General features: G+C 34.6%; 1 protein-coding gene across 4 annotated transcripts in view; it reads right to left on the reverse strand.

Annotated features, from left to right (window-relative positions):
• PIG-O (phosphatidylinositol glycan anchor biosynthesis class O) overlaps positions 1-15,327 on the reverse strand; it is a 39,032-nt gene extending 23,705 nt beyond the window's left edge. The window contains exons 1-10 of one of the 4 annotated variants that reach the window (XM_074138821.1): positions 14,950-15,327; positions 14,501-14,685; positions 13,919-14,145; positions 12,666-13,005; positions 11,563-11,792; positions 7,138-7,802; positions 5,940-6,143; positions 4,726-4,971; positions 4,026-4,216; positions 3,580-3,881 (exon numbers count right to left, since the gene is read on the reverse strand). In XM_074138821.1, coding sequence (XP_073994922.1) covers positions 3,580-3,881; positions 4,026-4,216; positions 4,726-4,971; positions 5,940-6,143; positions 7,138-7,802; positions 11,563-11,792; positions 12,666-13,005; positions 13,919-14,119 — 2,379 coding nt within the window. In that variant the 5' untranslated portion in view covers positions 14,120-14,145; positions 14,501-14,685; positions 14,950-15,327. The remainder of the gene's footprint in view (positions 1-3,579; positions 3,882-4,025; positions 4,217-4,725; positions 4,972-5,939; positions 6,144-7,137; positions 7,803-11,562; positions 11,793-12,665; positions 13,006-13,918; positions 14,146-14,500; positions 14,686-14,949) is intronic. The other 3 variants (XM_074138822.1, XM_074138820.1, XM_074138819.1) reach the window with 3 other exon arrangements.
• Between the last annotated feature and the right edge of the window lie 1,333 nt (positions 15,328-16,660).

The following is a 16,660-nucleotide window of genomic DNA, read 5'->3' on the forward strand; positions in this document are numbered from 1 at the left end:
GACCACCAAAATTGAAGAGGTTTTGGAGCGATTTGTACGAGACATCCGAGGACTGGTGCCTTCAAATTCAAGCAAAAGAAATCCCCTGAAGTGTTATAATTGCCAGAGGCTTGGACATGTGAAAAGGGAGTGCACACTTTCTTCTCGCAAAAATCAACAAAAAGAGGAAGAACGTCAGGGAAACGACGAGCTGTCGGCTTAGGGGGGCGAAAGCCGGCTCATTTCTCTTTTGCCCCATCACAGATAAAGGTGTCACGGCTAGAGTGTCAAGACAACAGCCTACTGCTGGAAGGAAAGGTAGCAGGGAAAGCTTGTCAGATGGTCGTAGACACCGGAGCCACCCATACCATCGTTAGGAAGGGCTTTATACCGAATTTAAAACTGCACACTCCGTCAAGAAGGTATCTCATCGTGACGGCCAACGGAGAGAGTATGGAAGTTGCAGGGGAAGCCCAGGTCACCATCAAGGTGGGTACTAAGCAGATTCCTCATCGGGTGTTCGTAGCGAATATCTCGGATCCAGTCATATTGGGAATGGATTTTATGAATTCACATAAAGTTGACTTGGATTTCGATGAAAGATCGATTCGAATTGGGAACGAAGAAACGATACTCAAGATGTCCAAGGAAGATATTGGGGTGATAAGGCAAGCAACGCTATTGGAAGACCTGATGTTACCGGCACGAAGTGAAACCATAGCCACCGTTTCATTGGAGGAAAAACCAGGAGGAGTACTGGGAGTGTTAGAGCCGGCTTCGCAACGCGATAACGGCATACTCATAGGACGGACGCTCATCTCGGCTAAGACTAATACCATACCGGCTAGACTTTTGAACACAAAGGACTTCGACCAAAAACTGAAGAAGGGAACAATAATCGGTAGATGCGAGGAGGTCCATATGATAACCGGCTCTGAGGTACCTAATGCAAATCTAGTTAGGGAGCAATCTACGCCAAGGCCTAGGGTCGTAGACGAATTCATAGAAAGTGCAGTTGTTGATCTGAGACCTCAGGACAGGGAAGCAGCTAAGCAGCTATTACACAAATACCATCGTGTGTTTTCCTGCGGTGACAACGACCTTGGAAGGACGAAGACAGTACAACACCGCATCAACACCGGCGATCACCAGCCCATTAAACAGGCGCCACGGAGGATTCCGTTGGCCAAACAACAGGAGGTCGACCAAATGATAGAGGACATGAAGGTACGAGAGGTAATCCAACCTTCCAGCAGTCCTTGGGCTTCTCCCGTGGTGTTGGTCAAGAAGAAGGACGGCTCTACCAGATTTTGTGTTGACTACCGCAAGCTCAATGACATCACGAAGAAGGACAGCTATCCATTGCCACGGATAGACGATACTCTGGATACCTTAGCGGAGGCCAATTGGTTCTCGACTCTGGACCTAAAGAGTGGCTATTGGCAAGTAGAGATACATCCAGAAGATCAAGAGAAAACGGCGTTCTCGACAGGTACCGGCTTGTGGCAGTTCAGCGTAATGCCATTTGGACTCTGCAATGCACCAGCGACTTTTGAGAGGCTGATGGAAACCACTCTAAGCGGGCTACATTGGAGGTCCTGCCTAATATACTTGGACGACGTGATCATCTTCAGCAAAACCCTGAAGGATCACCTTAAGCACCTGGGAGAGGTGTTGGAAAAATTGTCCAGCGTTGGCTTAAAGCTTAGCCTGAATAAATGCCATCTATTCAGAAGGGAGGTGAAATACCTAGGACATATTGTTTCCTCCGAAGGTGTGAGAACGGATCCCGAGAAGACCGAAGCTGTGAGTGCGTGGCCGGTTCCAAAGGACAAACGAGAAGTGAGAAGCTTCCTGGGGTTGTGTACCTACTACAGGAGATTCGTTCAGGGTTTTGCGGATATAGCCAGGCCCCTTCATCGGTTGACTGAAAACGAGCAGCCTTTCGAATGGACTCCGAAATGCCAAGAAGCATACGAGAGACTAAAGAATTCCTTATTAGCAGCCCCAGTCTTGGCGTACCCAAGAGCTGGTTGTGAGTTCATCGTGCACACAGGAGGGTTTGCCCTATATTTTAAAGAAAATTTGGGAATTTTATCTTTTATAGAAAAATAGAAAAAAATTGTCAAAGTTGGGTGTTTTTCAACGTTACGCTTTTTCGTGCAGTTTTTGATGGTCAACCCTTATACAACTGTCCTACCGGACAATTTTAATCACAAGTCAGATATACAGCCATTCAACTAGGGGACCCCCAATGTGATGAATTCACTGAATGATAATTTTGTTGCAGAGAAAAGTTAAGACTTTTAATAGTATTGAAAAATGTAAATAATGTTTACCTATTAGAGATCTGTAGACTGTCAGCAGAATTAAAATGAAAACTAACAAAATTTTCAATGTTAATAATTAATATTATGTAAAGTTGAAGAACTCTGTCTCCATTAATTAGTAGTTTTGTTTTGTTTTCTTTTCTTTTTTTGTGTAATTTGCGAAATTTGGAGATTTAATTTCTTTTTCTTTCATGTTTCTCATTATTTTATAACTATATATTTTGCAAAAGATAGTATTTAAGTTGTAATGCAGAGAATGTCAACTCTATGCTAATAGATGTATTTCTTATAGCAATAAATAAATATTCTATAATAAATGATTTAACGCGCTCTATGAGAAAAGCCAAATACCTGAAAGATTTAAATACTCCATTAATTCCCATTGCACAACAAAAGAGATATTCAGTCAGTCGGCAATTACATGGGAATAACATTTTTAGATATTTTATTTATTTGGAAACCGGTAGTAACTTGTTATTTTTATTTACTATTAAACTGCACACAAATTATATTTTCAAAATTCTAGCAAGAGGATTCGTGGCATTTTCTGGTTGTTTGTCCGGCTTTGGCGGAATATAGGTTAGGGTTTTGGGCGAAACTGGATAAATCAGAACTTGAATTGCATCTAAGCGGGCTAAGCTATCTGAGTTATGTATCTATGTCAGGACGACAGATACACATAGTTTTTAAATTGCCAAAGTTGGGTGTTTTTCAACGTTGCGCTTTTTCATGCAGTTTTTGACGATCAACCCTTATACAACTGTCCTACCGGACAGTTTTAATAAACGAGTTCAAACTATTGATGAAATTAACTAAAAAAAAAACTAAATTTTTTTCCTTCATTTATTATTTTTCTTTTCTTATTCTTATTTTTGTAACAGATTTAATTACTTTTGTTTTATTTAATATTACATACAGAAAACTAGAACTCTTGTCAGAGAATATATCACCATTGCTCATATAGTTTTTTAAAATATTTGTGTATATTTTATACCTAATAAAAAATTAAAACATTTTGTATTCCTTATTTGTGACCAGTAGTATTTCAAGTTTAAAGAAAAGGAGGAAACCGTTTTCCACTAAGTTCCGAAAACATAACTCAAACTTCTACTCTACAAAACTTCATATCCAGTAAACTGATTTTCATCAATCTCGTATTCTTTGAATACTTTTAATGTAGCTTAATATTAATTTTTTAAAAAGTCTTTTAGAAAGATGGTCCTGAATTGGCACTTTAGTGTGATGAATTCTAGTTTGCAAAAAAACTCACCTTGACAGCTTGTACGAGAATAAACGATAGAACATAGCGAACTATTGTCTGATGTGAAGCAACTTTAGTATCCTTACAGATGTTTCCTAAAATGAAAACCACTGACCACATCAATGCATGAATGATGTGCGAAGAGAATGTTTCTGCCAGTAAGAGTAATGCTCCAAAATAGCCGGAAGTCAACTCCACAATATTCCAGTAGATGTTTGGAAATGCCGGCTGATGTCCGGTGCCGTAGAACCAGCACGAAGTTGACAATGACCAACTAACTAATGCCATCCACAAATTTGATTGCTTATTATCTGTAAAATTAAATTTTTAACAACTGGTTACCATCAATATTTTAAAATTTTTATTTCAAGTGAAAACTAAATTTAGAAAATTTGACATGAAACTCTTCCTTTTTTTAAGAAGTAACAAAATGGAACAGAAGAGAAAATATTTACCTAAAAGAGGTTTCAAATTATATGCTAGCAAGGTTGTAATGAGGATGCAACAAATTAATGCTACAGCGCGAGGCTCTCCAGTAATGTTTGATAGTACTATAATCAATGAAGAAATCAAGTTAACTGCAGCACTGACACATTGTCTTATGTTGGCCGCAACCGTACGCCGCATTTTCCCTTTTTCAGTATTCCTACATAATAAAAAAAAATCTGATATGAATACTCACACGACTTTTTCTTATTGCTTAAGTTTCTTTAATTGTAATTTATTTTTTAAAACTAGGAGTTTAACTCCTACCCATGTTTTGTGGTTTGCAAAACCGTAAATTATAATGAAAACACACTAGAGGGAAGACCCTTAGCATCTTTCACCCAACACTTATTTCCGACCACAGCACACTTTCATGCAGGTGAAAAGTTAATAATTTTACCCCCGCCGAAATGGTATGAACGGGTTTTTTAATTGCAAAGCAAAGGAATAGTATAAGCATAAATGTACATCACTATTAGATATATTTTGAACATTAATAAAAATATCATGACGTAAGAATTGTTTAGCAAAACACGCTTCCAGTCAATCACTTTTCCTCAAATTTTGAATTTGTTTAGGGGTTAATAAGTGGTACTTATGAAACTCTCCTTCAAATTGTTCTAAAATGAAATTTTAAATAATTTAGAATAAAGAAAATTAGGCACATACCTCAAGTTGTTCAACCAAAGTAAATTAGTAGGAGATTTTGGCCACAGAATGGTTGCGGCAAGCATCAGAGAACCAATAACTAGCGCTACCAGTGCGAAAGTGGACCTTATTAATCCAGACACTTTGCTGTAAACTTTGGACGATGGCCATGACTCTAATGCTTTCATCAGCCAGGAACAAATGATGCAAACCACACATAATGTAATCATACAGTCTAATTTCACACATTTTTCCAAATACTTGTATCTGTATGGAGTTTAAATATTAGTTCATAAAAAGAATTAAAAAACGCGTCTATGACTTTCTCTTATTACAATTATTTCGAACTATTTATCAAATTTTACTCCTTGATTAGGTTTTTTATATATGAATACCCCTTCTCACCTAGAATTTAATTTATTTATTTGACGAATTGGCCAAACAAGATTTACTGTTAAGCAGAACATTCTTAGAGATGTATACTGCGGTTCCTTGTTCTAGTTTAGTGAAGCTAAGTTTTAAAACAACCAATTCAAATACAAGATAGAATCCGAACTATTACCTGCCGAATTATTACCTTGAACAGCAGTGATTCTGATATATTCTTAATTACTCTATTAGAATCTGACCGCAACTCTCTTGACACCCAAGTTAATGAAAGAGGTAGGCGATTGATTGAAGTTTTGGGAAGTTTAGGATTATTCGTGTTGAACAAACGAACTATTAGCGATAAGGAGGGTAATTATACGTATGTCGGTCCTAATGGTAATAGTGTAATAGAGTTGTGTTAACTAATGGGCTGGGTTCATACTCGGTTAGGGATTTTAAAATAGATTTCTGCCTGTTATCTAATCATTTGGCCGGTTAGCTTACATTTGGGTAATAAAAGCAGAGTTCAAAGAGCAGAATTCTCTGCAAGTGGTTGACTCTTCCAAGTACTCAAAACAAACTTTTTTTTGTGAAAGTCAAAACGCGAAAACTACGAAAACCGTCTCAAGTAAAGTTGCAGTTACAGATTGCGAATTTCGACCGAAAAATTAGCAATATAATTAGCGACGATTACTAACTAAAAGCAAGTATCAAATTTGAATTTTCTACAAGTTATTTTATAGATTCTGTAAACATAAAACACGATCGCACTTCTTTCTCTTAAATGTAGTAATTCCAATAAGAGAAAGTTGAATGGCTGTTCCAACGCTGTTTTACTTTTTTTTACAATACAAAAAATTGTTCACCTTTGTAGAAGAATTCTGCCAAAAAGTACAAAAATAGTTAAGGATACAGCTGAAATGATGGGAGAGAAGAACGCACCCTGTTTGTGCACTACGCACTCGAAATCATGCTCTTCTCTGCACACCCAGTATATTGTGGATAGTCTCAGCAAACATGAGAATAGCAGTGTTGCACACAAACTTCTCCCACATTCAGTCCTGATAAAGCTGGAAATCATTAAAAAGCACATGATCCATTTTTAAAAACTATCACTATCATTTAAATATTTATATCACTATCTTTTTCTGCAATTAAATTTCTAACTTGTAAGTTTTTGAAACGTAGATTTTTTACTAAATCTCGGTTGGCTTATTTATTGAACCAGAATTTGCATCCCAAGAAGGAAAGTTGTATCTCAGAAATGCTATAAAATCAATGTTCGTAAAAAGGCATCAACATCTTCCAAAAAACCATCCTAATTGTTTTTTCTTGGAAAAATGTTTCTTAAAACAGTGTTTTTCTAAATAGTGGATTGCTACTAACATACTTAAGGATTAATTTAAATCATTGGAAGGACCATTTTCGAGAAATTAACAAAAAATCGTTCAGCAGACAACTTCAGAAGTTTTTTTTATTAGGTTTTTCTATCAGAATAATAGATATATCTGGGTGGCCTGATTTTGTTTGTATAATGGGAATAAATTCATTTTTTATCGTTAAGTAATAATTCGCTTGATAAAACGAAAATCTTTTTACTGAAGCGTATGGTCATCAAGTTGACCTTGTTTGCTGGGAACGTAAGCTGATCTGGAATGCTTTGGCTGCATTTGGGAACCATGCCGGCTTTTTAGTTTTTTGAATCCACTCTATATCTGGCGTCAGAAGATTGTATCTAGGCTCTGGATGGAGCTCAGTTTTTTAGGCTATCAACTTTACTGAAGTTTCTGAACCAGACAGAGCCTTCCTCACACTATTATTAATTTCGAAAGCAGTGTTAGCAGCTTTACTTTAGTTTTTTTTTTTTTCGTAAACACAGAAATAGAAGAGATACCTACAACTTAAGGTAGTTATATTTGTAACAATACCAAGAAACCTTGAGCAGAATAAAAATAGACCCCAACTATCTCAAATTTAGAAATATGAAACGATCACAATACCTCCCAGTGAGAGGTAAGAGAGCACCATATATTACAATACAGGCTAAGAAAAAAACCTGTTTACCTCAAATAACTGATGCAAGATGTTCTGCAGGAAGTTTGCAAGCTCAACACTGATATCCAAATAAGGCCGTTACATAGGTGAGCACTAACATATTGTTCATAGACAACAAAACTATTGCTAAATACGGCTAGACAACTTAATAATAATGCTATACCAGCATAGAAACTTTCTAAATTTAACACGCTTATAGTCACTTTTCTCTTTAAACATTTTCTATACTTCATAAAAGTAAATAGTAATAAACCTAAAGACAATATAACAGTCGTGTAATAAGATACAATTTCAAATTTTGAAATTAATCTCTTCCAATACAAAATTACAATACATAGTTCTGTAACAATGACTGCTAAGAAACCAAAATTTAAATCCCTGTCATAAATTATTTTATCTAAAATAAAATTTGAACAGTTTGTGATGATAAATATAAATAAAATTGTTAAAAGTAATAAAAAATTAGAGCTGTACATGGCCAAATAGTCAAACTGCACCCAATATGAACGGCAGAGGTGTTGTACAATTTCTATTAATTTAATTGCAGAAATTATGTAATCCTTATCTTTACTATTGTATTTATCTTCTAGAATTTCATAATGTTTGGCTAATTCTTCAATTTCATTAGTAAAAAGTACATTCCGATGGGAATACTTCAATAAGTAGGTGTAAATCTGAAAAAATGATAAAAAATTTGGGGTGAAACACTCACAAGACATGCTCTTAGCAACTAGTACAATTTTAACTAAAAATTTATTTAAAATTTTAAGTTTGGATTAAAATATTAATTCAGTATGGCCTAGGTTCACTATTATAAAACTACTTAGGAGAGAAGCGTGACAAGATAACACCCTCTAAAGAAACGTTTACTGGTAAATCGTTATAAATAAACTTGATAGACCTAAAACAAAGTGTATACAAAAACTTTTGAATCAACACTTTAGAGCTATTTTACAGAAATCCACAAAGTTTTTTTAAAAAAAAAAAAGTTCTGCCACTTCCGATAAAAAATTCTACAAAATGAATTTCGCAATTTCAAAATTTTGGTCTAAACTTTGATTCTAGTTGATTTTGTACGTGTTATAGTCGCCGTGTAATAATGAAATAACACTTAAGAATGGTATTCTACTGTCCTTGTCCCCAAACCCCTACAAAGAAATTTCCTGGCAAAATGTTTAAAATTAAAGCGGTAGTTCTCCATATATGCAATGTGTTTACAAAGTTTAAAGTAAATCGTATGAGTCCATTGTGATAAAATATGAAAAAAATAGATAAATAAAACTGAAAAACAAATAAGAAAAAAGAGAACTTGGGTTGAAAGATGATAACTAAAACTTACTATTATTAATTTGGGTTTTACATTTGTTCAGTGAATGTATCGACTGCTATTTTTTTTTTAGTTGTGCTGCACTGCAACCAATTAGATAATTGTGCCACTAACCCTAAGCAAGCTGCTGAAATAAACTTTGACAGTCCTAGAAAGAAAAAAGAGCTGAGGAGCTCTGGGGTAACCACTTCCTGGCGTCAATGTACTCCTTCCTACACCGCCCTCTATTATTTCAGATGTTACCCGAAAATGAAACTTTTAGAGGGATTTAGAAAAGTTGTATATCCCTCCAACTATAGGTCATTAGCGCTCACGTTATTATTACATGGTACCTAAACAAAATATCAAATTGAACTTTGCAATTTTCTGGTTTTGAGTTGTGATGAACACACATTTGGATTCTACGGGCCTCAGAACGTGAATACTCAAATTCGAAAATACGCACAAAATAATCCTTTAAAAAAAGTTAGACAAAACCTTAGAAAAGTGCATTACCGGTAGACGGATTTTGACCAATACCTTTGCTTCATACTCCTTAACAAAAACTTACAGTTTAAAATGTTAAGTATAAGGGTTGATTAAACGCCAAAAGGTACACAAATCAGCAAGTACCCAACATTTCATTAATACTTCATTGATATTATTTAAATAATTTTACTGCTTTAATTTTCATTAATATTTTTTAGAATTTATTAGATGTCACAGACCCTTATGCTGGCCATTTTCATCTACAAAATATTTGTTCAAGTAGCACACCATTTAACTTAAACTGATTGACTGTAATATCTATTTATCTATAATAATCAAACTATTAATTACAGGTTAAAAACATAACGTTATAAAAAATAAATAAAAAATATGAGGCTAAAAAATTCATAAACTTTTTTAAAAAATGCTTATACCAACATACATCAATGATTTTATTTATTTTTGTTTTTAAATAAAAATCGTCGGTTTAAGTTCATTCTTCGATTAAAGTAATTGTTATTTTATGTAGTAGTCAAACGTATATAATAATAAGTAATAATTAAACTAGCTTTATCGCAAATAATATAGTTTTCTTCAATTAAATTTTCAATCTAGGTATTCTTCTCACAATGTTGTACATTTGTAATATAAAATAAATAAAAAAATGCATAATTTTTTACATTAAGACAGCTAATTATTCCAGTATTTTACTATAAGTAAAATTAGGGGGACTAAATTAAATTAAAATTGAGAAATGAATAATTATTGTTGGATAATCTACTTGTTATTAACTGTGTGTTATTTGGGCTCACGAATATTTCAGTAAGACGAATTCAAGACTGAATTATTGTTTTAGATCCTCCGTGATTCAAATTTAAACAGTAGCCGACTCTAACTTTGTCTTTTTCTACTTTAACAAGCATGAATACGTGACAGAATAAAGGGCATAATAAAGAGAAATCAGAAGAATATGTTAATTTGGAATAGAGTTAAAATAAACTACCTATTTAATAACGAAGATATAATATACATTTTATCATAATTGTAACAAAAAATATTATGAATGAACTGGCCAGCAAAGGGTTTGTGACATCTAATAAATTCTAAAAAATATTAATGAAAATTAATGCAGTAAAATTACTTAATAATATCAATGAAGTATTAATGAAATCTTCGGTACTTGCTGATTTGTGCACCTTTTGGCGTTTAATCAACCCTTACACTTAACATTTTAAACTATAAGTTTTTGTTAAGGAGATTTTAGTACCTTTTGGATAGATTTTTCTTTTTGTCTAGTTTGCAAAGTTACATATCTGCTTTACAGATTTTTTTAAAATTTGGAATAAGCAGTACTATCATTATAACCTGATAAGGTGTTAAGTCGGAACCGTAACTACCACTGGAGAGATCTTTTTAAAGAATGATTGTAGTTGCGGTCCTCAAACCATCCTCAATAACAATTTTTTTGAAAAAGCGTTTTGAATAAAATAGGAAGGTATTTGTACGTAAATAGGAAAATTAAACTGCGATTTCATTACTTCTTTTTAAGAGGAGTAAGAAAAATAAACTGCGAATACAAAACTTCTCCCTAAAAGGCAAAGAGACAAAGATTTAGAATCGATTAATTGATTTAAATCGGTTCACTCATTGATAATTTTAACGATTGCAGTACTTCCTCTTAGTAGGAGTAAGAGCATGATGGCACTTCACAGCCACGTTGAGGAGCTTTAACCGCTTCTTCGTGCTAAATTTTATCAAAATCGGACTAAGGGTTATAGAAATATTGGTAATAATAGTTTTAGAAAGAGCCTTATTTGGGTGGGGCGAACTCCCCTCCTTATAAGGCACAGCGTCGAGACTTTCAAAGTGCAAATCTGTACAAAATTTCGATTTGAATGACACTTCATTCATGAAAATCAGTTCACGTGTCGATAATTTGAAACGATTGCTATACTTCCCCTTAATAAGTGTAAGAGCAGATCGCCGCTTTAATGTTACGTAGGGGAGCCCTAACCCTATCATCCTACCAAATTTTATCAAAATCAGGCCATGATTTACAGAGTAATTAGTAATAATAAGTTTGGAGGGGGCTTTACATAAAGGGGGCTAACTCCTCTCCCATTCGATGTACAGCGTCGAGACCCCCAAAATCCAAAAGGCACATCTACATAAAATTCCGAATCGAATGACACCTCATTCATGAAAATCGGTTCGCGCGTTTAGGCGCTACGTTGTTTACAAAAAAGGTAACAACAACAACAACAACAAGAACATTTTTTGAAAAAGCGGTTTTTGCTCATTTTCGGCAACTTTTTTCTCGATACCTATTAGATCTGGGTTGTTGCAAAAAAATTACAGTTATAAAGGAGGGTTTGCCATTTATTTTAAAGAAAATTTGGGAATTTTATCTTTTACAGAAAAAGAGAAAAAAATTGTCAAAATTGGGAGTTTTTCAACGTTACGCTTTTTCGTGCACTTTTTGACGATCAACCCTTATACAACTGTCCTACCGGACAGTTTTAATTACGTTTCCTGCAATTTTATAGTTTTTGAGATTTTCTGTTCATGCTTTCACTTACACCCCCTCTCTCACACTCTCTCATACACAAATTTAAAATAGAGATATTTAAGATGGTTACCTGTCTAAGATTGTTCCTCAAATATTCTCTGGCATTTGGTGCATTTGTCAGCAGAGTTCTCCCTAAATTTGAAAATGATATAGGAACACCTAGTATCTGCGACAGTGTTGGTACTATATCTATTTGATTTACAACTTCAAGAGTATCAAAATAGCTAATTAGTTCTTTATTATGGCTGAAAACAATAAGTGCTGATGTAACCTCTAACTCACTCGAACCACCATGGTCACCTGTAAACAATGTATACCCAAAAAGTGTTAAAAATTATTGCGGCCCAGTGCAAGAACAATATAGCGTTGGAAAGTTTTCATGACTACCCGGAGGTATTATGGTTGTCCACTATAACGTAGGATACCTTTGTGCTTTAAGTCCCCCAAACATTTCCTAGAGAGAATACTTCACCCACACGTATAACCCTATTTTTGGCAAGTGAAACGGGTATACAACTTGCTCAACTCTCTCATCGTAACTCTGACACTCAGGACTAACCGTACGTTTTATTAGACATTTGTCAAACCATCCAAGCGTCTCCAGTCAGCACACCTGCCGAAACTTTTAATAACAACCTACTAAGCCAGAGAAGATACTTCATGTCTCAATCTGCTTCCTTTTATAGAGCTGAAAGGCTTCCTTCCACTCCAATACTTCTCGAATTCTCTAATTACTAATTTTGCAAGGTTGTGTCACACAATTACTTTGTAACAGTTCGTAGCAAAATAATCTGTCTTTACCATTGTAAGAATTCTCTCAACGAAATCAAACCACGACAACCATTAGATAATTGGGCGTTCAGTATTATATGTATTATATCAAATTTGTCTTATCCAACTCCATTTTCTTAATCTGATCGTACCAGATTAGGTACGATTACTAGGCTAAGTGCTCCCTGAAGACGGTTCTGAAGACATTAACAAACAATTCAGAGAAGCCGAATGATTAGCATGTCTGGTTTAAGACATGACATGAGAATATTGATCACTTTATCCTGAGCATATCCCTCAAATCAACAAATTTATCTTATCAAAATCATTTACTGCTATTAAAATCATTTTTGCACCTTTTATTACAATTAACTGGACAAAATTAATAAAATAGATACTGACCACTTTCCGTCATTCCGTGGTCGCCAAACACAAATAGAACCGTATTATTACTAATCCTCTCAACAACATTTTTAATGAATTTATCAATTTGTATTAATTTAGCAGTCATCACAGGATGCAAGGGGCCATGTCTGTGTCCTACATGATCCACTCCAAGCATATGGCCCATCAGTAAATTCCAATCTGTAGCATTTAATTCAAAATCAAACCCAGCTTGGACGCCTTCATCCACCGTGTCTAAATCCCAAACGTTTAACGAAGGAAACGCTGCTACTCGAAGGAATCTACCACGGTACAACTGGGTCCAAGTGTCGTCACCCAAAAATACAACTTTCTTGTTCTGGAAAAATGGGAAAATGAATCAGTAAAGGTACATCAACAACTGAAAGCACAACAAGCCACTCGGCTAGTCCGAACATATAAATGTACACAAAGGCCCACTAGAAACAGTTAAGTATTTTGGGAAGTAAAAAATATTCGCTGCACGTAACATCCAAAGAAAGGAAGCATCCAGGCAAACATTCCTTTATTTTACTTAAAGCACGACGTCTAAAGCCTTTGACGTCCGAATACACTACATTTTATAAATCTTCAAACTGTGCGGACTGTTCTGTTCATAGATGTCCCTACCATGTAGTTCAATTATTAAGCTTTTAGCAAAAGACCATTTTTACGTCAAAAGCTGTGATCATCTGAGATGCCTTCACTGCACGATGTCAATTTCAAAAATTTAATGATGATAATATGACTTAATAATATAACAGTAGCGCGTAAACTAAACACCACACCGACTGTTAGTAAAAATGTGTAGAATAAAAATTCACTTTAAAAAAAAAATAACAGCTGACTAAAGAATAGGGACTATTCTAAAAAGTGGATTAGCTGCCATATTTCTGAGGCACATGGTCAATACACTTTATTTACATTGATGCACAGAGGCAATTTGATAACAGGTTGCAGTGTTGTACTTTTAGTTGAGCTATGGTCGAATCACTTATCACAAATTAGACTGACTTTGCTCCAACCGGCTACCATTCGTTTTTGATCCGTAGAAAACTTTCTATGCGGACACTTTGAATAACTAGAGGATAGTGGAATCTAGACTGTAAAGCTAAAGAATGAGATGAAAGAGGTATCAAATAGCGCACGGAAAGATGCCTTAAAACGGACTGTGGACTAAAATTTGAATATCAAAAAAGATGCATTTTATTTACATCTTATTACATTTCACACATGCCTTCGAAAAAACATACCTTAGAAATTAGCTGATCGACAACGTTGTCTTCATTAATTTCTGGGGTGCCAAAATTGGAGCCTACATCCAGAAAAGTCGGTAGAGTTCCCGTGGTAAGCGCTTGAATCCGCTGAAGAGTTGTAGTCGGTGGATCTGCTACGAATTTGTACAGACGAGCATTTAGGGGTTTCTCGACGAGAAGTTGATTTAAATATACCATTTTATTGGTGTATGGTTTTTCAACACCTAAACACAAAAGATCCATTTTCATAAACGTAAAAAAAATTATTTAAACTGTTGTTTTTGCCCTCCAAGTACAATTTATAACAGATTGATTTGGAATATATAGCACCTTTGTGCTACTTAATTAATTACTTCCTTTTTTTGTGCGCCGTACCTCAAACATACCCATTGTTGCCTCGTGGGAAAAGTGTTATATATTTAAATTCTTTTTCAGACAGATCCTCACCTATACCTGTAAACTACACGTCTTCAGTGGAGGAAATCCATACGAAATGGAGGCATCATTAATTTATTCGCACTAACTGCGTTGTATTTTATCCTGATTCTAGTTCTCTCAAATATTTTTAAACACAACTACCTTTTTGTCTCTATTTGAGTGACTGGCATCAATCATCAAGCTGTGCCTTAATCAATTTGGCACATTATCCTGGTTGTAACCGCAAAAGAAAATCTCAACATGGATCATACTTTTTTCACTGGCACATCCCCATGGTCTCATTATGTCAGCCACTTTTGAAAGCACATATTCGTACCGAAATGTTGCTGTTGGATAAAACAAAAAACGAGTTTTAAGACCTACAAACAAGATTTCCAAAACACAAAATTATAATATTAGAGGAGGGATTATTGCACTGATTAGCGCACTTGATTCCCAAGCGGAGGTCTCCAGAAAGTTGTGTAAGTGACAGAAGGAGATGAGATAAATATCGCTTGCGATGGCATGATGACGTGGAATAATACATATACTTTGGGTAAACAGTACAAAGTTAAGTTAAACCCACTGTAAAATAATTTAAAAGAACTTACCATTGTCCTTGGGTTCAACGAAATCATATCTAAGTGCATCTATCAATAATATAACAACTTTGGTATCACTAACAAAACATTCCTCATTATGTAAGCAAACTGCTCTATCCTCTAACGCGTTACGGCTTAAGAAAAATCCCCGAACAAATATCATTAAACATGCGACAATAATACATGATAACCAGATTATAAATATTAGATATCTCCATTTCATAGTAGATAGGTTTTTTACTTAAGTTGCAATATTGACTAAATATTATATTTTGTTTTAAGTCCAATGATATGCATCTGAAGCCGTCATTAGTAACAGACAGTTCTGATAATCTTATAACCTACCCTTAGGCAATGGCATATCTTAATAGCTTTTATAACAGTAAATTAAACTTCGATCCAGTACCAACATCTACCTAATTAATTTCTCTGAAAAGTTAGTTGCTTTTAATTTTATAATTATTCACTACAGTTAGTTGGGAAAAGCTCCCCCAGAACCCCATTTAAATCAATGTTCTCACAGACAACTTCTTCTAACATTGCCTTTTTAATAACTTTAAGTTAGCTTCAATATTTCATTTCCTTAAAATTACTTTCAGGAAATTAGAAGATATTTTTTACGCATTCTTGTACTTAAGATTACATTAGAACATTGGGTTTCTCAGCTCTTCCCAGCCACTGAAATCAAAGAACTGATTGCACAAAATTTTTATTTTCACGGAATTTTTTGTGTGTTTCCCTCTGGTTTATTTGTTTGAAACATTTCATATTACAATTGGCAATCACTTTGCAGTCTGATAGAAACCTCATCTGCTGCTCCTGTCGTAGTTTGCAAAGAGCTGAAAAAATCTGACCATTCCTTACATTCCTCCAGAACCCCTGAACTCTCCTAAACTAGTTAAGGACAACTTCTGAACACTCACATTGGTGCTTTCCATTCCAACGCAAGTTTTCTTCTCTCCGTGATCCAAGTTTCAATAGTTGCAACAGACACCCCCCCTAAATGGCAGTATAAAAAGGTAAATAAAGTAATGCCTATTTTTTCAGGCGGGCTTTTCGCATAACTTCCAATTTAGGTGTCGTGGACGGAGGCGACTAGCAAACGTACTTTACTGTAAATTTCTTTTTATTAACCATTAAATAAAATCCAAGGCCTAAGACTGGGAATCGAAATTGACAGTAAAGTATGTTTGCTAGTCGCCTCCGTCCACGACACCTAATTGGTAGTTGGATGTAAAGGCCACCTGAAAAAATAGGCAATTACTTTACTTTCTTCGCATATTTTTGTAGCCATTTTTTCAAGTAAAATTACCCCAAACAATAAAAGAGTAAGAACTTCTGAACTATGTTTGTTTATTTCACTCCAATTTTAATGTTTTTAAAGGGATCGTAAAATATATTGTTCTGTGGAAATCATAATTTCTGTAAATTCAATTAAGTAGAATTAGTTATTTTTACAAACGAACTGAAAAAAAGAATGATCTGAATTTAAGCGCCCCCTCTGAGAATTGTTTACACTATACTTTATTATTTGAAGAATAGTAAAACAAGACAAAAAATCCCTTTTTATGAACTAGAAAAAGATAGGTACACTGCAATCTTTTATTCATATTTCCTGATAAAAATATATTGAACGTTAAACTCATTTCAAAAATCGTACTAAAATAATATCGTATTCGTTCAACATTTTTATATTTTCTTATCTTTCATGTGGTTTAAG

This window comes from Rhodnius prolixus, unplaced genomic scaffold, assembly GCF_049639745.1.
Source record: "Rhodnius prolixus isolate KJV_2025 unplaced genomic scaffold, Rpr scaffold_11, whole genome shotgun sequence".
Classification (NCBI taxonomy): Eukaryota; Metazoa; Arthropoda; class Insecta; order Hemiptera; family Reduviidae; genus Rhodnius; species Rhodnius prolixus.